General features: G+C 41.7%; 2 protein-coding genes across 3 annotated transcripts; both read left to right on the top strand.

Annotated features, from left to right (window-relative positions):
* Positions 1 to 961: 961 nt before the first annotated feature.
* LOC139418606 (ribosomal protein S6 kinase alpha-3-like) lies at positions 962 to 13,174 on the top strand. Of its 2 annotated transcripts, XM_071168204.1 has the most exons (22): positions 962 to 1,319; positions 2,521 to 2,565; positions 3,434 to 3,550; positions 5,300 to 5,381; positions 5,567 to 5,647; positions 5,772 to 5,851; positions 6,608 to 6,714; positions 6,950 to 6,987; positions 7,200 to 7,342; positions 7,484 to 7,554; positions 7,670 to 7,758; positions 7,952 to 8,016; positions 8,154 to 8,256; positions 8,917 to 9,041; positions 9,148 to 9,273; positions 9,378 to 9,467; positions 9,767 to 9,925; positions 10,965 to 11,126; positions 11,297 to 11,373; positions 11,502 to 11,619; positions 11,786 to 11,926; positions 12,048 to 13,174. In XM_071168204.1, the coding sequence occupies exons 1-22, from the start codon at positions 1,254 to 1,256 to the stop codon at positions 12,168 to 12,170; spliced, it is 2,208 nt and encodes a 735-aa protein (XP_071024305.1). In that variant the 5' UTR covers positions 962 to 1,253; the 3' UTR covers positions 12,171 to 13,174. The 2 variants fall into 2 exon arrangements, with proteins under 2 accessions (XP_071024305.1, XP_071024304.1); XM_071168203.1 differs by lacking the exons at positions 962 to 1,319; positions 2,521 to 2,565 and adding an exon at positions 2,788 to 3,072.
* Positions 13,175 to 13,419: 245 nt separating this feature from the next.
* On the top strand, positions 13,420 to 19,379 carry LOC139418605 (eukaryotic translation initiation factor 1A, X-chromosomal-like). Its single transcript, XM_071168202.1, has 7 exons — positions 13,420 to 13,933; positions 14,469 to 14,552; positions 17,976 to 18,079; positions 18,361 to 18,411; positions 18,525 to 18,606; positions 18,793 to 18,884; positions 19,076 to 19,379. The coding sequence occupies exons 1-7, from the start codon at positions 13,918 to 13,920 to the stop codon at positions 19,079 to 19,081; spliced, it is 435 nt and encodes a 144-aa protein (XP_071024303.1). The 5' UTR covers positions 13,420 to 13,917; the 3' UTR covers positions 19,082 to 19,379.
* The last annotated feature ends 1,848 nt before the right edge of the window (positions 19,380 to 21,227 follow it).

Genomic DNA, 21,227 nt, shown 5'->3' with positions numbered 1-21,227 from the left:
TTTTTCAACAGGACAATGACCCAACCCACCTCCAGGCTGTGTAAGGGCTATTTGACCCAGAAGGAGAGTGATGGAGTGCTACATCAGATGACCTGGCCTCCACAATCACCTGACCTCAACCCAATTGAAATGGTTTGGTATGAGTTGGAACGCAGAGTGAAGGAAAAGCAGCCAACAAGTGCTCAGCATATGTGGGAACTCCTGCAAAACTGTTGGAAAAGCATTCCAGGTGAAGCTGGTTGAGAGAATGCCAAGAGTGTGCAAAGTTGTCATCAAGGTAAAGGGTGGCTACTTTGAATAATCTAAAATATAATTTGTTTACACTTTTTTGGTTACTACATGATTCCTTATGTGTTATTTCATAGTTTATATGTCTTCACTACTATTCTACAGAAAATAGAAAAACCCTTGAATGAGTGAGTAGGTGTGTCCAAACTTTAAATAAATAAATAAATAAATATATATATATATATATATATATATATATATATATATATATATACACATTCACACACACTTTGTTTTATCCCTTGCTCTTAAATGGCATGGATGGGAGGCTCAATGTTGCCCAATAATGTTTGTACCCTGTTTTGTGCTGCTGCCATGTTGTGTTGCTACCATGCTATGTTGTTGTCTTAGGTCTCTCTTTATGTAATGTTATCTCTTGTCGTGATGTGTGTTTTGTCCTGTATTTTTAATCCCAGCCTCCTTCCCTGCAGGAGGCCTTTTGGTAGGCCATCATTGTAAATAAGAATTTGTTCTTAGCTGACTTGCCTAGTTAAATAAAAATAAATGTTACACAATGACCTGGCTATTTGACTAATAGGACCCCACTGTAATATAAGTCCTAGGTGACATTTGTCATCTCAAGGCATATTTGATACATTTTAGTTTATTGCTTATCATTCATTACCTGTCTCGAGGACGGTATCCTGTTTCTGCCAACCAATGGCATAAGGGTGACGCATTCCTCAGCCTGTTCTGACAGACAGGTACACCCAGCCACGGCGCCATATTGAGAACGGAAGTGAGAGATTTTGTTGTGGAAAAAAGTGTAAACTATGTAGTTTCAAGAAAACATTAGGAGTAGTGATAAAAGTAGTGTATACTTACAGTCGCGTTTACATTGAAACTCTCTTACGATTTTGTTTTTCTCGAGACCCCCCCCCCCCCACCTCAAGAAATATTTGTACTTATCTCAACCCTTGAAAGCTTCAAGTCACTGGAAGCTCGCGACTGAACTCTTGTCGAAGATGCCCTTGGCACAGTTTGGAGCAGACCCTTGGCAGAAAATGGCATTGGGCAATTCTGAATCAGAGGTAAATAGGCATGGAAATGAATGACCTATGGCCACCGTAGCTGTCATTTGTCGTCAATGATTGCCGCAGTCTCTTGTGAGTTGACGTCCTCCCTAGAGTTTGTGGGACAGCAACCTCGTTTTGGTTTCGCACAAACGGATTTTAAAACGTAAACGATTAACAAAAGGACAGCATTGTGATCTTAAGTTATCTAATTTTCTCAAGTGCAGGTTGCTACATTGTAACAACAGACATTTGTGGCCGGAAGGAAGCTGTGGTGGGGTTAAACTAATCGCAATATACACTGAGTGCACAAAACATTAGGAACACCTGCTCTTTCTATGAGACTGACAAGGTGAATGCTACGACCCCTTATTGATGTCACTGATGTTAAATCGACTTCAACCAGTGTAGGTGAACGGAAGGCGACGGGTTAAATAAGGAGTTTTAAGCCTTGAGACAATTGATACATGAATTGTGTATGTGTGCCATTCAGAGGGTGAATGCAAGACAAAATATTTAAGTGCCTTTGAATGGGGTTATGGTAGTAGATGCCAGGCACACCGGTTTGAGTGTGTCAAGAACTGCAACGCTGCTGGGTTTTTCACGCTCAACAGTTTCTCGTGTCTATCAAGAATGGTCCACCACCCAAAGGACATCCAGCTAAACTTGACACAACTGTGGGAAGCATTGGAGTCAACATGGGCCAGCATCCCTGTGGAACGCTTTCGACACCATGTGGTCCATGCCCGATGAATTGAGGCTGTTCTGAGGGGAAAGGGGGTGCAGCGCAATCAGGAAGGTGTTCTTGTTCCTAATGTTTTGTTTCACTCAGTGTATCATAGCTACTCACTAACTAGCTGCTGGGCTGGCTGACCTTTGGGTAATTAACTCACTACAGGGAACATGCAATGTTTATTGGACAAGTTCTAATGTGTAAACTAGGCTTATTAATAAATACAGTTTTATTTATATATGTTTTATAATCAACTGAACAATTGGCCCTGAAGCATATTTAGACAGTGTCAAAAAATACCGCAATTGTGAGTTTTTGAATTTTTTTATTATTAACAATAATAAATCAATACGAAGGTAGATGGGGAACACAAGTACACATAAATAGTATACAAATGACAGTAGGGCTAGGGGCGTGGCTAAGGGGTACAATTACACAAGGACCTTAAGGGATAGAGAGAGATGATATGTTTTATGTGTTGTACAGGTCATGGATGACTCCATGGGGGATGATGATGATACTGCATGCAGTGTAAGTTAAAATAATATAAATATAATCTCAACTTCTGTCTTCTCCCTGACTGTCTAATTTCCACAGTTGGTGTGTTTATGTTGTGTTTTCTTCTTCTCTCTTACTCACTTGCTCAAACACCTACATTCAGGCACTCCACAATAATGCTGAGTACTATGTATTAAAGTGGCGTAGTGGTGGGGTCGTCTGAGTAAAAAGAGAAGAAAATGGTTAGCGAAGATGAGGGGGTAAAGAAAGAGCCTGAGAGTGACTGTGAAAGAGAGAGGGAGCATACTGTGTCTTTAGTCATCCTCCTCCACACCACCTCTGATGCAATGGGAGGGGGTGTTGGTGGCATGGCAACCAGTTGCAAGCTGCCAGTCCCGGCTGATCCGAGTGCAGCGCAGTCTCCCCCACAGCAGCCTGTCGGCAACACTGACACAGGGAGAGGGGCTCTGCTGGCCCAGCACCGGCATGGGGGATTTGGCCTCTGCTTGGGCAGAACACGGGCCAAAGAAGGACCTCACTGTAAGCTGGTGTGCTGTACGTGGGTCTGGTTTGGTGTTGTGTTTTGGTGGGAAAGCATGGGAGTTTATTTCTCCATCCTCTCACAGTATGACTCTCTGCTTTAGTGCAGAGAAAAGGCGCTGAGTATGCAGTCTCTTTATTAGTGTGGTTTTAAATCAAAGGTTGTGAATATATTTGATTTGATTCATTCTATTGCTTTGTATATTTGCTTATTCTTTGCATGTTTTGTGTGTTTGTTTTCGTACTCACATCTGCTTTTGTTTATAGAATTGCTGTGTATTGTTGTCTTTTTCCATACTGCTGTGCTGTGTATTTGGGTCGCGCCTGGCTTTGGTTTGACTGCGTCTCTTTTCTTTCACAGGATGAGGGCTTTGTGAATGAGATCAGTATCACACACCATGTTAAAGAGGGCTCTGAAAAGGCTGATCCGCGGCAGTTTGAGCTGCGCAAGGTCCTGGGACAGGGATCCTTTGGGAAGGTAAATTATTGTGTGAGGTTGACATTTGTAGACCTGGTTGTAATGTTTATTTTTCTTAATGATAATATTATTCATATACAGTTGAAGTCGGAGGTTTACATACACTTAGGTTGGAATCATTAACTTGTTTTTCAACCACTCCACATTAACAAACTATAGTTTGGTAAGTTGGTTAAGACATCTACTTTGTGCATGACACAAGTAATTTTTCCAACAATTGTTTACAGATAGATTATTTCAATTATAATTCACTGTATCACAATTCCAGTGGGTCAGAGGTTTACATACACTAAATTGACTGTGCCTTTAAACAGCTTGGAAAATTTCAGAAAATGATGTCATGGCTTTAGAAGCTTCTGATAGGCTAATTGACATCATTTGAGTCAATTGGAGGTGTGCCATTGGATGTATTGCAAGGCCTACCTTCAAACTCAGTGCCTCGTTGCGTGACATCATGGGAAAATAAAAATCAGCCAAGACCTCAGAAAACGCCTGAAGGTACCACGTTCATCTGTACAAACAATAGTACGCAACAATAAACACCATGGGACCACGTAGCCGTCATACCGCTCAGGAAGGAGACGTGTTCTGTCTCCTAGAGACGAACGTACTTTGGTGCGAAAAGTGCAAATCAATCCCAGAACAACAGCAAAGGACCTTGTGAAGATGCTGGAGGAAACAGGTACAAAAGTATCTATATCCACAGTAAAACGAGTCCTATATCTAGATAACCTGAAAGGCCGCTCAGCAAGGAAGAAGCCACTGGTCCAAACCGGCATAAAAAAAAAGCCAGACTACGGTTTGTAACTGCACATGGGGACAAAGATCATACTTTTTGGAGAAATGTCCTCTGGTCTGATAAAACAAAAATAGAGCTGTTTGGCCATATTGATCATTGTCATGTTTGGAGGAAAAAGGGGAGGCTTGCAAGCCGAAGAACACCATCCCAACCGTGAAGTACAGGGGAGCAGCATCATGTTGTGGGGGTGCTTTGCTGCAGGAGGGACTGGAGCACTTCACAAAATAGATGGCATCATGAGGTAGGGAAATTATGTGGATATATTGAAGCAACATCTCAATACATCAGTCAGGAAGTTGAAGCTTGGTCGCAAATGGGTCTTCCATGGATAATGACCCCAAGCATACTTCCAAAATGGCTTAAGGACAACAAAGTCAAGGTATTGGAGTGTCCATCACAAAGCCCTGACCTCAATCCTATAGAACATTTGTGGGCAGAACTGAAAAAGCGTGTGCGAGCAAGGAGGCCTACAAACCTGAGTTACACCAGCTCTGTCAGGAGGAATGTGCCAAAATTCACACAACTTATTGTGGGAAGCTTGTGGAAGGCTACCCGAAACGCTTGACTTAAGTTCAACAATTTAAAGGCAATACTACCATATACTAATTGAGCATGTAAACTTCTGACCCACTAGGAATGTGATGAAAGAAATAAAAGCTGAAATAAATAATTCTCTATTATTCTTACATTTCACATTCTTAATATAAAGTGGTGATCCTAACTGACCTATGACAGGGACTTTTTACTAGGATTAAATGTCAGGAATTGTGAAAAAATGAGTTTAAATGTATTTGGCTAAGGTGTATGTAAACTTCTGACTTCAACTGTATGAATTATGGTTGGAAGTATGATCATATCTCTAAACATTTGTGTAAATGAGACTGACAAATTGATGGAAGATGTTATGATTAACAATGAACTGATTTGTGTCTCTGTCTATTGATATTCAGGTGTTCCTTGTGAAGAAAATAACAGGGCCTGATGCTGGACAGCTCTATGCTATGAAGGTGCTGAAAAAGGCCACATTGAAAGGTACACTAGTGCACAGATGATTTTTTTTTTTTGTGAATTTGTTTATATTGAATATAGAGGACTACTTTACAACTACAGTGTCTATCTTTCTGGGTTTAGAACTACTTTACAACTACATTATCAATCTTTCTTGTTGAATTCTATATAGCTGTGTTTCACTTATTATTCTTATCACGTATAACCAGTGCGAGATAGGGTCCGGACTAAGATGGAGCGAGATATTTTGGTGGAGGTGAACCATCCTTTTATCGTCCGACTACATTACGGTGAGTTATCAGACATCTCACTGACCTGCCATATTTTTATTTTTTTTAACGTCTGATGTAAAGAGAGATTATCAAAATTTACAGATGTGTTTTGAGTTGAACATGTACCCATGATTCCTCACAGCATTCCAGACAGAAGGGAAGCTGTACCTGATTCTGGACTTCCTCAGGGGTGGAGATTTATTCACACGGCTGTCCAAAGAGGTAAACCAAATTCTAATCCTGAGGGGGGTTTTCTACGATTTATAATTGTTTTACACTAAACACAAATATAAACGCAACATGTAAAGTGTTGGTCCTATGTTTCATGAGCTGAAATATAAGACCCCAGATGATGTTCATAAGCACAAATAGCTTATTTCTCCCAAAAAAATTCACAAAACACAATGCCAGAGATGTCTCAAGTTTTAAGGGAGCGTGCAACTGGCATGCTGACTGCAGGAATGTCCAACAGAGTTGTTGCCAGAGAATTTAATATTAATTTCTCTACCATAAGCCGCCTCCAACGTCATTTTAGAGAATTTGGCAGTACGTCCAACCGGCCTCACAACCGCAGACCACGTGTAACCATGCCAACCCAGGACCTCCACATCCGGCTTCTGCACCTGCTGGATGTTTGAGGGGGGTGCTGAGGAGTATTTCTGTCTGTAATAAGGCCCTTTTGTGGTAAAAAATCTCATTCTGATTGACTGGGCCTGGCTCCCCAGAGAGTGGGCCTATGCCCTCCAGGGCCCACTCATGACTGTGCCCTTGCTCAGTCATGTGAAATTCATAGATTAGGGCCTAATGAATTTATTGAAATTGCCTGATTTTCTTATATGAACTGTAGCTCAGTAAAATCTTTTAAATTGTTATTTTTGTTCAGTATATTTAGAAAAAGGACACATTTTGAATAATTTCTGTGTATTTTGTGTATCAGTAGGTACGTTATTTTAAATCAGCCTGTCTCCATACTCCCAGGTGATGTTCACAGAGGAGGATGTGAAGTTCTACCTGGCAGAGCTGGCTCTGGCACTGGACCATCTGCATGGCCTGGGAATCATCTACAGAGACCTTAAACCTGAGAAGTACCTATCACACTAATGCTATAAACATTGCTTATGCACATTATGTACTTGTTTCTCTTCCAATCAGCAACCTGGAAAATACATGTGTATTATTCATATTTAAGCCAAACGTTATTTTGAGTCAAATCAATTTGGAGCGTAGAAGGGACAATGTTATATACTGTCTATTTACTGTGTGAGTTTCTGCTGGTGGATGTTGTTTTCCTCTCTGACTGAGATCACTCTGTCCTTTCAGCATCTTGTTAGATGAGCAGGGACATATCAAACTCACTGGTGAGTAATGCTCTGCTTCTATTAAATATTCATGCTTCATATTCACACTTAGCCTGACTCATTCACCAAGCACAATAGGAAAGCACTGCTAGTCATATTAATACCTTTGCATGTCATTTTAGGAGCCCTCAGTTTGCCTATGTACAGTTTTCTGCTTGATTATGAATAGAATTTAAGCACAGGCTCATTTTGCTGCCCTTTGTTTGTTCCAGACTTCGGCCTGAGTAAAGAGTCCATTGATCATGAAAACAAGGCCTACTCTTTCTGCGGAACAGTGGAGTACATGGCACCAGAGGTCGTGAACCGCCGAGGACACACCCTTAGCGCCGACTGGTGGTCCTACGGCGTGCTCATGGTGAATGCTTGTTGCTCTTTTACCTTTTATTACTCTGGGATGTGTTCAAATATCTGACTGGTATCAAGTGTGCCTTCATATCTGCCTGTATGGGCCAATGTGTCCAATGGCTGACAGGACAACTGTTTTCGTCTTCCCCAGTTTGAGATGTTGACGGGAACACTGCCTTTCCAAGGGAAGGATCGGAAGGAAACCATGACCATGATACTGAAGTGCGTCCTCCCTCAACATGTCCCATTCTCTCGTACCAGTTTTACCAGGCTGTTAAAATAGTTAGCCATAATTTGTTCTTCATTTACCATAGTACTTCTTTTGTTTGCACTGCAGGGCCAAGCTGGGAATGCCACAGTCCTTGAGTCAAGAGGCCCAGTCTCTCCTACGTAACCTGTTCAAACGCAACCCAGGCAACAGACTAGGTAATCAATCTCATCACTAAAATTGTATTTTCTGCTGTGTCTTGTAACTAACTAATGGGTGGCTCAAATAAAACACACTCAAACGGAAAAACGCTAGTCCGACTTTACTGAAACATCACCGAATGTTTGAACAACTGCAATCCTATTACCCCAGCTGTCCTGATGTGATGTGTGTGGTTTTTGTTGTTCACAGGTGCTGGTCCAGACGGAGTGGAAGAGATCAAGAGACATTTCTTCTTTTCCACTATTGACTGGAATGTAAGTTTTTGGCTATTCAGATGTGTACCATCTGCCTACTACGTTGTCCTTATGTATTATACATGTATTTTTGTGTTTTTAACATACATGTTTAGGTTTATTCCATTTAGCATCCCTTTTTCTTGGTATGCCTGTAGAAATTATTCAGGAGAGAAATCCATCCCCCCTTTAAACCTGCGAGTGGCAGACCTGATGACACTGTCTACTTTGACTCTGAATTCACTGCAAAAACTCCACGAGGTAAATAAAAGGTTCTTGTTTGGCGCTTTTACAATACACAGTTTCATAATCTGAACAGTGTTATTGGCGGCAGGTAGCCTAGTAGCGTGTTGGGCCAGTAACCGAAAGGTTGCTAGTTTGAATCCCAGAGCCGACAAGATGAAAAATCCGTCTGTGCCCATTGCTCACAGAGTTGCCGTTGATGGTGGCTGACCCTACCTGTGACCCCACTCTCCCAGGAATTGGGATATGCAAAAAACTCATTTCCAATTCACATGTGAAATAGGACAAATAAAAGTGTAAGAACCATTTTGATGTGTGTTGTGGCTGTTTGGTCTTCTCACCACTAGAGAGCAGTCTCACTTGGGTTATGGGTCAGGTGGTGGGTCAGGCATATAGGGTCATAGGCAAACAGATAGTAGGGCTGCATGGGTGAATTGGGAGATTCACATGGTTTTTACCCGGATTACTCGACCACAAACCATCGCCATCAAGTTTAATCTGTCATCGTGTTATTTTCTGAATTAAATGGGAACATTGCCCAACGGTATATCACTCTTGCATCAAGTGGCGAATTGGAACTTAACAATAGCCAGAAGAATAAACACCCACTATCATTATAATTATTAATTGTGTGAATGAAAAGTAGGTAGCGGATTGACGTGAGGATTGTCCCTACAGACTCTCCTGGCTGTCCCCCGAGTGCCAACGCCCACCAGCTTTTCAGAGGCTTCAGCTTCGTGGCCATCTCGAAGGAGGAGAGTCAACCACCACAGACCACCAGCATGAACATGACCTCAATACAGGTACCAACACATACACATACATTATGGGGTATGATCTGCTGTTATTATATGGTTGTGTGTGAAAATAACAGAACTGGTCTCTGTATCTGAATCTTTGTCTTTTCAGCAACTCCACAGAAACGCAGCACCGTTCAGTGATGTATACGATGTGAAGGAGGACATCGGCGTGGGCTCTTACTCCATATGCAAACGCTGCGTTCAGAAGAGCAACAGTATGGAGTATGCTGTAAAGGTGAGTTGTAACACTGTCCTTAAACATTGTCAGTTTCTCCCTCTGGGGCTGCCCATGTTTAAAATGGTATGATTAATGGTCATTACTGATGTTTAATATCTTAGATCATCAGTAAGGCCAAGAGGGACCCCACAGAAGAGGTGGAGATTATTCTGCGTTACGGACAGCACCCCAACATCATCACTCTCAAAGATGTGAGTCATTACATCTGCAGTATGCTCATGAAGCAAGCGACACTGTTTTGCTTTTGAGCCACAGTTGAAAGTTACAGCAAGATGGTGCTATTATTCTAGATTCACGTGTTTTGTTATTTCATTGTTTGGCTAGTATGTCTATGTTCTGAGTGAGTTATGGGCATATTTTCTCGGACTAATTACACCACCTGTCTCTGTTTTTTTGGGGGGTGATTGCGCTGAATACTCTTCTAACGACTCAAGTTATTTGTGAGTATCTCTCTAGGTAACAGTGTGAGGTTGTGCTCTGTTGACTGTAGGTGTATGACGATGGGCGCTCCGTGTACCTGGTGACAGAGCTGATGAAAGGAGGGGAGCTGCTGGATAAGATCCTCCGACAGAAGTTCTTCTCTGAGAGGGAGGCCAGTGCGGTTCTCCACACCATCACCAAAACTGTGGAGTACCTGCATGTACAGGGGGTAAGCAATCACCATCACTATGATACATTACATACATGGAAAGCATAGTATATTAGTGTATTATATTGTTTTTACCTAGAGCACTTCGGTACTTTCAAAGCAACATATGCACCTTTTCCTGTATGTGACGATCCACTTATGATCTTGTCACATAATTTTAAAGACATACCTTATATCAATAACGCTTTATGGGTTTAAGAATGCACATATATTTATTGAATTGAATGTGTTTACCTATGTCCTTCGGTGCGGCCGACCGTTCGCCTGTGACGAGAGAAATGCATCTTAGAGTTTACGCCGACAGTCATTTTGGTTATGGGAGTGCCAACCATTTGTTTGTAGTGCTGGGTATGCTTTTTCTGAGCTAAATGAACATTTGAGGGCACATGCTATGGTAATGTAATGGCTAGATTGAAGGTAAAGAATTGTTTGCAAAAAGTACCTGTTTTTCTCGTCGTTGAAGAGTTCTGTTCATTTATGTTCAGAGAATTAATGGGCAAATGGGGGCGTGTTTGAGCGCATGGTTATTTAGGGTACGAGTAATGTGGTAGTAGCTTATTCCAGGGGACGTACATGTTTATATCCCAGGTTATTGACGCTTAAAGAATGCTAGCACCTTTATTGAGATGTGTGCTGGTATAGGTACATATATTTAGCTGAACATTTCTGTATGGTATATCATGTGCTTTAAATGTTAATTGACCAGATATAGTATGTGTAAGGGTTTCCATTGGTATTGCTATAAGAAGCCTGTCCTCATTGAGGGACAGGACAGGGAACAGTTTGGCATGCTGCTTGGTTTTGTTTGAGGAGCTCTATTTGATCCAGTTTATTATTTTTGTAAATACTTTACATTTTGCTGGCAATTATTATCTTCACTTGCAAGTAAAAAGCCTCACTCTGGGCAAGAAAAATCCATTCATTTCATCGCTATTAAAATCCTATATAAGTCCTATATAAGAAATATGAGTTGGCCATCTATGTAATTTGACTCACTGATTTAGGATGTCACTGATGAAATATCTGTCCCCCTGCTCAGGTTGTCCACAGAGACCTGAAGCCCAGTAACATCTTGTATGTGGATGAGTCTGGAAACCCAGAGTCCATCCGGATCTGTGACTTTGGCTTTGCCAAACAGCTGAGAGCTGAAAACGGGCTCCTGATGACTCCGTGTTACACGGCCAACTTTGTCGCCCCCGAGGTGTCTCTTCTACATGTTTCTGTGACTAGTACCTGCATCCTCAGCTAATGTTTGTCTGCTGTATAACTAGTCTGTGTTTTCAATTTTCAATATGTTTGTTTAGTATGTGACACAATGTTCTTTGCTTTCTGTATTCTAATGCAGTGTGCAATACTTAATGTTGTTGTTAGGTGCTGAAGAAACAGGGCTATGATGCAGCGTGTGATATCTGGAGTCTGGGAGTACTGCTCTACACAATGCTTACTGGGTATGTGTGCTCTATCAACTTTAATGCAGGCAATAGTCAATGATGTGCAATACAATTTAAGAGGACAAATTAAGTACTTTCATATGTTAGAGGTCCTTTTGAAGTATGTGTTTTTCTTGATGTTTCAGGTTCACTCCTTTTGCCAATGGACCAGAAGATACTCCTGAAGAGGTCTTAGCTCGGATTGGCAGTGGAAAGTTCTCTCTGACAGGCGGCTACTGGAACTCCGTCTCAGCAGAGGCCAAGGTATGTCTGGAACATCGGTTGGACGACAGCACTGTGCATTCCATAGTATCCAATTACTCTATGATAATAGTTTCCAAAGTAAATACTTTGTTCCTAGCACAATGCACTTGATGTTGTAGTAATGGCAGTTAATGCACAAACTGAACTTTGGAATTGATTTCTTTAGGACCTAGTGTCAAAGATGCTGCATGTGGACCCCCACCAGAGGCTAACTGCTGCTCAGGTGCTGCGACACTCCTGGATAGTACACAAGGACCGGTTGCCCAAGTACCAGCTCAATAGACATGATACCCCTCATTTGGTCAAGGTAACAATAAAACTTTATTCAATGCACTAAAGTCTCTCTTCTCTGCCACTCTGAAAGAAAGTCTCTGCTGGGTATTGATACATTTTAAGACTCCAAGACTTTTCTCTTTTTCCTCCTACAGGGTGCGATGGCAGCCACTTACTCTGCTCTGAACATGCATGTTCCCCCTGTGCTGGACCCTGTAGGACACTCCTCATTAGCTCAACGAAGAGGGGTGAAGAAGTTGACTTCCACAGCCCTGTGAATCCATCTGCCACTACTATCAATCTCACCTGTTTAATGATACTGCACCAGTGCATTCGTGAGTTTTGACTCCAGCTGTGTTAGAAGAACAAGTGTGTAAGACCAAAAAGGAACTTGACAATGTATTTGTGTGTACAATCTTCACTGCCCACAGATCAAGAGTTACAAGACTGTATATATTATTTTATGAAAATTAGATATATTTACCAGAAAAAAATAGAATTAACTGTACGGATTCCTATAGGTCTGTTTAAACAGAGATTGAGTTAAGCACTGCGGGATGAAGGGGTTTAGAGAGGATTACAAGATGGCAAAAGCCAGTCTCACACCCCCCCCCCCCCCCCCCCCCCCCCCCCCCCTCCCTCCCTCCCCACTACCTATGCACTTGTGTAAATCTGAGAAGATACGATAGGTACTCAATATGGGCTATTGCTTATACCCATCTATTGGGCAAACTCCTCAATTCTACAACAATCAGTTTACCAAGACCCTTTCAAACCTGGGGGGAGAAAATGTGCTCACCTCTGCTGCTGCACTTTCTCTCAGACCTTTGTGTTCGGGCAGGGGTCAAAAGTTTTTTTTTGCTTTATTCAGTCTTTACATTTTTTTTGTCCTTCTCATGATTTATAAAGGGAAACACGTGAACAAGGGATATACTTATAGCAATTAGGATTACTTTTACAGTCTAATTTTAAGAGCCTATTAAGAATGTATTTTTGTATGTGGATGAATGAAACATTTTCTACTTGGTGTGCATGATTGAGGCCACAGGACAGCTTTGTTTTAAAGGGAAGGGCTTTCCAAGAAGCTGCTGTGAAATGTAACATGCTAGATGGAGGTGAGAATAGACACTGTATTTCCCCTCTGCTTTGGCATCTGTCTATCCATGTTTAACAGATGAAAAAAACATTCTCAGGTGTGGTCCAGGCAAGTGTCTGCAGCTTATTTTGTAACTTTAATTTTTTTTCAAATTATCACGAATAAATAAATATACAATCAAATGTATCAGTATTTTATTATTTCCTCTACTGAAAGCCATAATGTAGGAGACCAGAACCACTTTTTTAGAAAATAATGCTGCTTCACGCAAGGGCAGTATGGTGTCACAAGAGGAAGAGGTTTCGCAAGAAAAAAGTATATCTGGCTAAACTTAGTTAAGGAGATGGGAAACTCAATTGGATTGGTATTAACGCCCAGTGTGTAGTTTGCTCATACGTCGTCAATAGGACGAGCAATGCATTCTGGGCTATAGGGAGAGATCTCCTTCAAGGAGAGAATGGGAGTCAATTGGGCGCTAGCTCCAAAAAAACAACATTAGCATGAATTTCGTGAAAAAGAAGTACAACATTAAATATTTTCCCGAGATAGCTAACTTGTTTTCTGTAATATCATATAGATTTGGAATCGTGACATTACGTACTTTTGAGGAAAAAAGGCAGATTTCTTGATTTAACCTAACTTTTAGAAGGGATTAAGTGAGGATGACTTTAGCAACCTCGTGACGTCGCAGTACAACGTGAACACGATTGGTCGACAGTCTGCTGGTTGGGGCGTTATACGGTCCTCTATTCATTGATCAAGGAGATTCCCATCTCCTTTCTCTAATATCTCTGGTTTAGCTAGCTAACTTTGTAAAGAGTGTGTGACATCGTCAACGATTGGTTTCCATTCCATTTGAATAAAACTAGCTAGTTAATTTGTTACGGAAAAAACAGGACTCGTTTAAAAAAGTCTGTTCGTTTGGGAATATGCCGAAGAATAAAGGTACGCATCAAATATGTTGTCTTTGGTTGTTATTCCATTTCAGGGGGGGTTTATGCTAGCTAGCTAACTAGCTTCCCGGCCCATGCTTAGCAACGTAACCGGAGGAAGGTACGGTATGGTATTGAAAGCGTGGAAACGTTAACCTTAGTTACAACCATCGTCGTTGTTTATTTAAGCGTAATTAGACTATTGAAAAAATAAGGAATTCAAATGGCGATTATCCAGCTAAGTGAACTGCCTTGCTTGCTTTTGTCACATTCTGTTGCGCCGCAGAATGACTACCATCAACTAGTGGTAGGCCAACAATATCCCTGCCCAGCGGTTTCCATCATCTTGAGCCTCTGCCTTAATCGCGGTCACATTTAGTTAACTACCACATGTAAAATGGGTTAGTTAAAATCTTTGTAGCTAGATAACAGGCATGTGGTTGGTTTATTTATCTGTGTTAATTTGTTTTATGATGCCAATGAAAGGTGGAATTGGAATTACAGTTACCAGTGCCACATGTTTACTATCCATCATCTTCTCATTACAGGTAAGGGAGGAAAGAATCGGCGACGTGGTAAGAACGAGAATGAATCAGAAAAGAGAGAGCTGGTATTTAAAGAGGATGGCCAAGGTGAGTGCATGGACCCTCTTCAACCTTATTTGACCTGTACATTTAGCAAGCAGGTTTTGACATTGCTGTTAATCTGGCCTGCTCCGTGAGGGGGCAAAGGGGGCTTAACCCACTCAATTGAAACGTGTGCCCACACAGTTTTAGTTTTATGTCCCTATATAAAAAATACCAAAGTTAAAATGAGTGAGTGACAGGTTGTCTGTAAATCTGTATCAGCACCATGGACAGAAAAAAAGTGTGGGGAAATGCTGCTCATCTGTGGTAGGCTATGTGAATAACGAGATACGCCTCCACCTGTAATATTTTAATTCATAAGGACGCGGTCAAGTTTACAGTTAAAGCTGCTTCCCTCAACTCTGCCCCACCAATACAGAGTTAGCTCTAACTAGCTAATCTGCCACTGCCACGATGGATATCAGAAATTAAACCACTAAGGTCGTTGTCAAGCCAGGCAGAAATTATGCTGCCAAACTCGCACTAGTTTACCCCCCACAAAAAAAACGTAAAACTTTTTTAATATGCCAGGTAGGCTATACTGGTTGTAAAGTGAATTACTGTGCATACTTTTACGAATTTAGCCATAAATATAGCAGAGCGAAAGCTGGGACCCTCTTTTAAATGGTGGCCTGTCAGATCTCATAAACATTGATGAAAGTTACAAATGTTAAACATACAATTAAAGAAACCTCCTTAATGCAACCTCTGTGTCAGATTTTAAAGTTTTACGGTAAAAGCACACGATGCAATTATGTTAGGTCAGTGCCTAGCCACAGAAAACCATACAGCCATTTTCCAACCAAGGAGAGGTGTCACAAAGCTCACAAATAGCGTTACAAATATTCACTTACCTTTGATCTTCATTGGAATGCACTCCCAGGAATTTGTTTTGTTTGATAAAGTTCATCATTTATGTCCAAATACCTCCTTTTTGTTTGCGTTTAGTCCAGTAATCCAAATGCACAATGCGCGGGCACTAAGTCCAGACAAAGTCAAAGTTCCATTAACGTTAGTAGGAACATGTCAAATGATGTATAGAATCAATCTTTAGGATGTTTTTATCATAAATCATCAATAATATTCCAACCGGACAATTCCTTTGTCTTTAGAAATTAAAGGGAACGGAGCTCGCGGCCATGCGCGAGACTTAGCTAATGGCCTTCAGCCAGGCCTCTGATTCAAACAGCTCTTATTCGCTCCCCCTTAATAGTAGAAGCCTGGGAGGATATTGACCTCACCCCGTCAGAGGATGCCTGGTTGTTGCTTTCCACCTGGCTACCCCTACCCCGGCCTACATCTCAGCACCCCCCGCAGCAACTGGCCCAAGCCCCCCTCCCCCCTGCTTCTCCTTCACCCAAATCCAGACAGCTGATGTCCTGCAGAATCTGGATCCCTATAAATCAGCTGGGCTAGACAATCTGGACCCTCTCTTCCTAAAATTATCTGCCGCCATTGTCGCAACTCCTATTACTAGTCTGTTCAACCTCTTTCATATTGTCTGAGATTCCTAAAGATTGGAAAGCAGCCGTGGTCATTCGCCTCTTCAATGGGGGACAATCTAACCCAAACTGTTACAGACCTATATCCATCCTGCCCTGCCTTTTCTAAAGTCTTCGAAAGCCAAGTGAACAAACAGATCACCGGCCATCTCGAATCCCACCGTACCTTCTCCGCTATGCAATCCGGTTTCCGAGATGGTCACGGGTGCACCTCAGCCATGCTCAAAGTCCTAAACGAGATCATAACCACCATTAGATTTTTTTTTTAAACAGTACTGTGTAGCCGTCTTCATCGATCTGGCCAAGGCTTTCGACTCTGTCAATCACCGTATTCTTAACGGCAGACTCAACAGCCTTGGTTTCTGTAATGACTGCCTCGCCTGGTTCACCAACAGCTTCTCAGATAGAGTTCAGTGTGTCAAATCGGAGGACCTGTTGTCCGGACTTCTGGCAGTCTCTATGGGGGGGCCACAGGGTTCAATTCTCGGGCCGACTCTTTTTTTCTCTGTATATATCAATGATGTCGCTCTTGCTGCGGGTGATTCTTTGATCCACTTCTACGCAGACACTATTCTGTATACATCTGGCCCTTCTGTGTTAACAAACCTTCAAACAAGCTTCAATGCTATACAACACTGCCTCCGTGGCCCGCTCTTAAATGCTAGTAAAACTAAATGCATGCTCTTCAACCGATAGGTGCCCGCACCCGCCCGCCTAGCATCACTACTCTGGATGGTTCTCACTTAGAATATGTGGACAACTATAAATACCTAGATGTCTGGCTAGACTGTGAACTATCCTTCCAGACTCTTTAAGGATCTCGAATCCAAAATTAAATCTAGAATATGCTTCCTATTTCACAACAAAACCTTCACTCATGCTGCTAAATATACCCTCGTAGAACTGACTATCCTACCGACCCTTGACTTCAGCGACGTCATTTACAAAATGGCCTCCAACACTCTACTCAGCAAACTGGATGCAGTCTATCACAGTGGATGCAGTCTACCCACCATTGCGACCTGTCTGCTCTCTTTGGCTGGTCCTTGCTACATATTCGCCGCCAAACCCACTGACTCCAGGTCATCTAGAAGTCTTTGCTCAGTAAAGCTCTGCCTTATCTCAGCTCACTGGTCACCATAGCAACACCCACCCGTAGCCCGTGCTCCAGCAGGTATATTTCACTGGTCATCCCCAAAGCCAACACCTCCTTTGGCCGCCTTTCCTTCCAGTTCTCTGCTGACAATGACTGGAACGAATTGCAAAAATCACTGAAGTTGGAGACTTATCTCCAACAAGCATCGGCTGTCCGAGCAGCTTAACGATCGCTGCAGCTGTACACAGCCCATCTGTAAATAGCCCATCCAACCTACTACCTACCTCATCCCCATATTTGTTTTTCTGCTCTTTTGCACACCAGTATTTCTACTTGCACAACCTCATCTGCACATCTATCACTCCAGTGTTAATCGATACATTTTAATTACTTCACCACTATGTTATTGCCTTACCTCCTTACTTAATTTGCACACACTGTATACAGATGTTCTATTGTGTTATTGACTGTGTTTGTTTATCCCATGTGTAACTCTGTGTTGTTTTTATCACACTGCTTTGCTTTATCTTAACCAGGTCGCAGTTGTAAATGAGAACTTGTTCTCAACTGGCCTACCTGGTTTAATAAGGTGAAATAAATAAAGGCTACTAATGACCATCAGCGGCATCAGAGTGCAGTTTTGGAGTAGCCTAGTTACAGTGACTCAACGGTCATGTGGAATTTGACTTCGGTCATGACTGGTGACTGGCGGTAATACGGTCACCGTAACCAGGGAGTAGGGCGGTTAACAGTTCAGCTTTTACATTTGAGCCACCTTGTGACCCCCTCTATATGAATTGACTAACTGGCTGAACTTCTGTTCTAATCTAGAATATGCACAGGTGATTAAGATGTTGGGTAATGGACGACTGGAAGCTATGTGTTTTGATGGAGTCAAGCGACTATGCCACATCCGAGGAAAGCTACGTAAAAAGGTAATGGTGTACACAGTAGCCTATATAGTAGTGCCATTAGTCACAATATCCACCACGTGTTTTGGCAAATAGCTGTAGACTGAAGCTAATTGAGATCTTACGTGTACTGTATAAATGCAATCCAATGCCATTATCCTTTACACTCCATTTCCACAATGCTTTGGGTTTGACATGAGGGTTGACAGACTCTTCTACCTGATTAGTTTGTCTCTATGCTGGAAATATTAGTTTCCATACTCCAAGCTGTCCTTGCTGACATCTTGTTCTTCGCTCCTGGGCAGGTTTGGATCAATACTTCAGACATCATCCTTGTGGGACTTCGAGATTACCAGGTAATATTAATAAAAATGTGCAGTGTATTTTTTTTTAATGATAATACAACCCAAGGCACTAGGAGGCCCAAAGTTCGAAGAATATGTCCTAATGGTTACATTCTTCCCTGAAGGACCAAAAAGCCGATGTTATCCTGAAGTACAATGCAGACGAGGCCAGGAGTTTGAAGGCCTATGGGGAGCTTCCTGAACATGGTAAGTATCTTGGGCCACTAAAAAAGAGAGGGAATCAGGGAGGTTAATAGCATCTAACCTAAGACTAAAATGAAATAAAGCCAGGAATGGAGAATTGTCTTGCTTCAAATTATAGGCACATGTTCACTCTTTATTTTTTTTTAAGTAGGCTAGTTTATTAATTGTGACTATCTTCTAACACCCTAGCTAAAATCAATGAGACTGACACATTTGGACCTGGCGACGATGAGGATATTCAGTTTGATGACATTGGAGATGACGACGAGGACATTGATGATGTAAGTAGAGGATTCCTCTTGCTAGTTACAAGGGAAGCCATCCATATGTAATAATTGGTGTGATGCAGTCAATCAACTGAAATCACATACAATTGAGTGAAATGCTTTTTGCTCTGTCCATTGTGCTTGAATTCTTTGTCTGCTTTTGGGTCAGGTAACTTGGTAACATATGTCTCTCCCCTTCCACTCAGATCTGAATCAGAACTATTGTGTGCCAAGTCGTTTATGCAGAGGAAAGTGGACAGTTCTATACTGGCAGAGGCAGTGCAACCTTGCCAACAACTCCCTGCTTCCTCAAGTCAGTTGAGGCAGCTCATTTCCCTTCTTTTGAGACTGCTTTAAGCCTGGAATCTGTCAATGAGAACATCAGCACACCTACTTTAGTTCACACACTTCATATTTTTGTTAGTTGTAATGTAATTTTATTCCATCATGTGGAATATACCCTCAAACTACAGAACAACAGAGTTTACAATAAAAACTTGAATCATTTTATGTTTGGTCTGGAGATTTGTCAAAAACTAAGGATCCCTCCCCCTTTTTTTATTTTATTTTTACCAATGTTTGTTTTCTTGATTTTGATTATCAATAAAATAAGTATCTTATTTGTGATAATTTCTATGCTTTTTTTTCAATCAAAGAACATTGGGTCTGGCAACAAGTCTCTCACTTTGCAAAAATGGTGAAAGCAGGTATAACTCATGTTCCTGACATGTTGGTAAACCTTTTAGCCTAGTCAGGATTTGCGCAATGCTGGATAAATATTGGGCTGCTTTGACATTTCAGCCGACAGTGCAGGCAACTGCCAGATCTACAAAGAACCTTGCATCATAAATAACTACATGATTATTTGTGGATCAGTCAATTTACCCGTGATACATTGCGGTTTAGATCCTGTTGAACACTGCCATTCTCTAAGCTTTTGTTTTTTTTGCGGAAGCCCAGAACTTGGCTGGCTTTGCTATGAAGTCAGACTGACAGTAGGTAAGCCTACCTACCATAAAGCGACCTCCGCAGAATACCCAGTGTCGCTCGGATGCTGTCACCACGTTATCCACGCTTACATTTCATTTCTGGGCAAAGGGGTTGAAAGGCGCGTCTACTATAAAGCTTGATGCTGTATTCTGTTCTTCCCTTCTAGTTGAGTCTTAATTGTGTTAAGGATTGGACCCTTTTTTTTCAATATTAGCCTAAAATGACATACTCAAATCTAACTGCCTGTAGCTCAGGACCTGAAGCAAGGATATGCATATTCTTGATACAATTTGAAAGGAAACACTTTGTAAATTTGAAATTAATGTAGGAGAATATAACGCATTAGATCTGGTAAAAGTACAAATACAAAAACTTTTTCTTCCCCCATCTTTGAAATGCAAGAGAAAGGTCTGTGTATTATTCCAGGTTAAGTGCAATTTAGATTTTGGCCTCTAGATGGCAGCAGGGTATGTGCAAAGTTTTAGACTGATCCATTGCGTTTCTGTTCAAAATGTATCTAGTCTGTCCAAATGTACCTAATTGATTTTTTTATTTTACCTTTAACTAGGCATGTCAGTTAAGAACAAATTCTGATTTTCAATGACGACCTAGGAACAGTGGGTTAACTGCCTTGTTCAGAAGCACAACGACAGATTTTTTTTTACCTTGTCAGCTCGGGATTGGAACTTGCAACCTTTCGGTTACTAGTCCAACGCTCTAACCACTAGGTTACCTGCCACCCAATTGATACATTTAAGTTCATAACTGTGCACTCCTAACAATAGCATGGTATTATTTCACTGTAATAGCTACTGTAAATTGGACAGTGCAGTTAGATTGTCCCAATGGAACACACAATGGTACACGTCAATCCAGAGCATACCAAACATACTCAACGGGTGACATGTCTGGTGAGCATGCAGGCCATGGAAAAACTGGGACATTTTCAGCTTTCAGGAATTGTGTACAGATCCTTGCAACACTGGGCCTTAGATTGTCATGCTGAAACATGTGATGGTGGCGGATAAATGGCACAACAATGGGCTTCAGGTCTTGTCATGGTATCTCTGCATTCAAATTGCCATAGATAAAATGCAATAGTGTTCGTTGTCAGAAACTTATGCCTGCCCATACCATAACCCCACCGCTACCATGGGGCGCTCTGTTCACAACGTTGACGTCAGCAAACTGCTCACCCACATATGTACGTGCCATGCATGTACATGGTCTGCGGTTGTGAGACGTACTGCCAAATTCTCTAAAACAACGGTGGCAGCAGCTTATGGTAGAGAAATTAACATTAAATTCTCTGGCAACAACTCTTGTGGACATTCCTGCAGTCAGCTTGCCAACTGTACGCTCCCTCAA

The sequence above is a fragment of the Oncorhynchus clarkii genome, chromosome 10 (genome assembly GCF_045791955.1).
Source record: "Oncorhynchus clarkii lewisi isolate Uvic-CL-2024 chromosome 10, UVic_Ocla_1.0, whole genome shotgun sequence".
Lineage (NCBI taxonomy): Eukaryota > Metazoa > Chordata > Actinopteri > Salmoniformes > Salmonidae > Oncorhynchus > Oncorhynchus clarkii.
This window is presented reverse-complemented; position numbering and strand designations above follow the sequence as displayed.

Coding starts and splice junctions, on each gene's coding strand:
- LOC139418605 (XM_071168202.1), top strand. Junction 18,080..18,360: donor GAGGAAAGCTACGTAAAAAG/GTAATGGTGTAC, acceptor GCTCCTGGGCAG/GTTTGGATCAATACTTCAGA. Junction 18,607..18,792: donor TGGGGAGCTTCCTGAACATG/GTAAGTATCTTG, acceptor CTAACACCCTAG/CTAAAATCAATGAGACTGAC.
- LOC139418606 (XM_071168203.1), top strand. CDS start 2,875: ATGCAATGGGAGGGGGTGTTGGTGGCATGGCAACCAGTTGCAAGCTGC. Junction 9,926..10,964: donor AGTACCTGCATGTACAGGGG/GTAAGCAATCAC, acceptor CCCCCTGCTCAG/GTTGTCCACAGAGACCTGAA. Junction 11,374..11,501: donor CTCTACACAATGCTTACTGG/GTATGTGTGCTC, acceptor TTGATGTTTCAG/GTTCACTCCTTTTGCCAATG.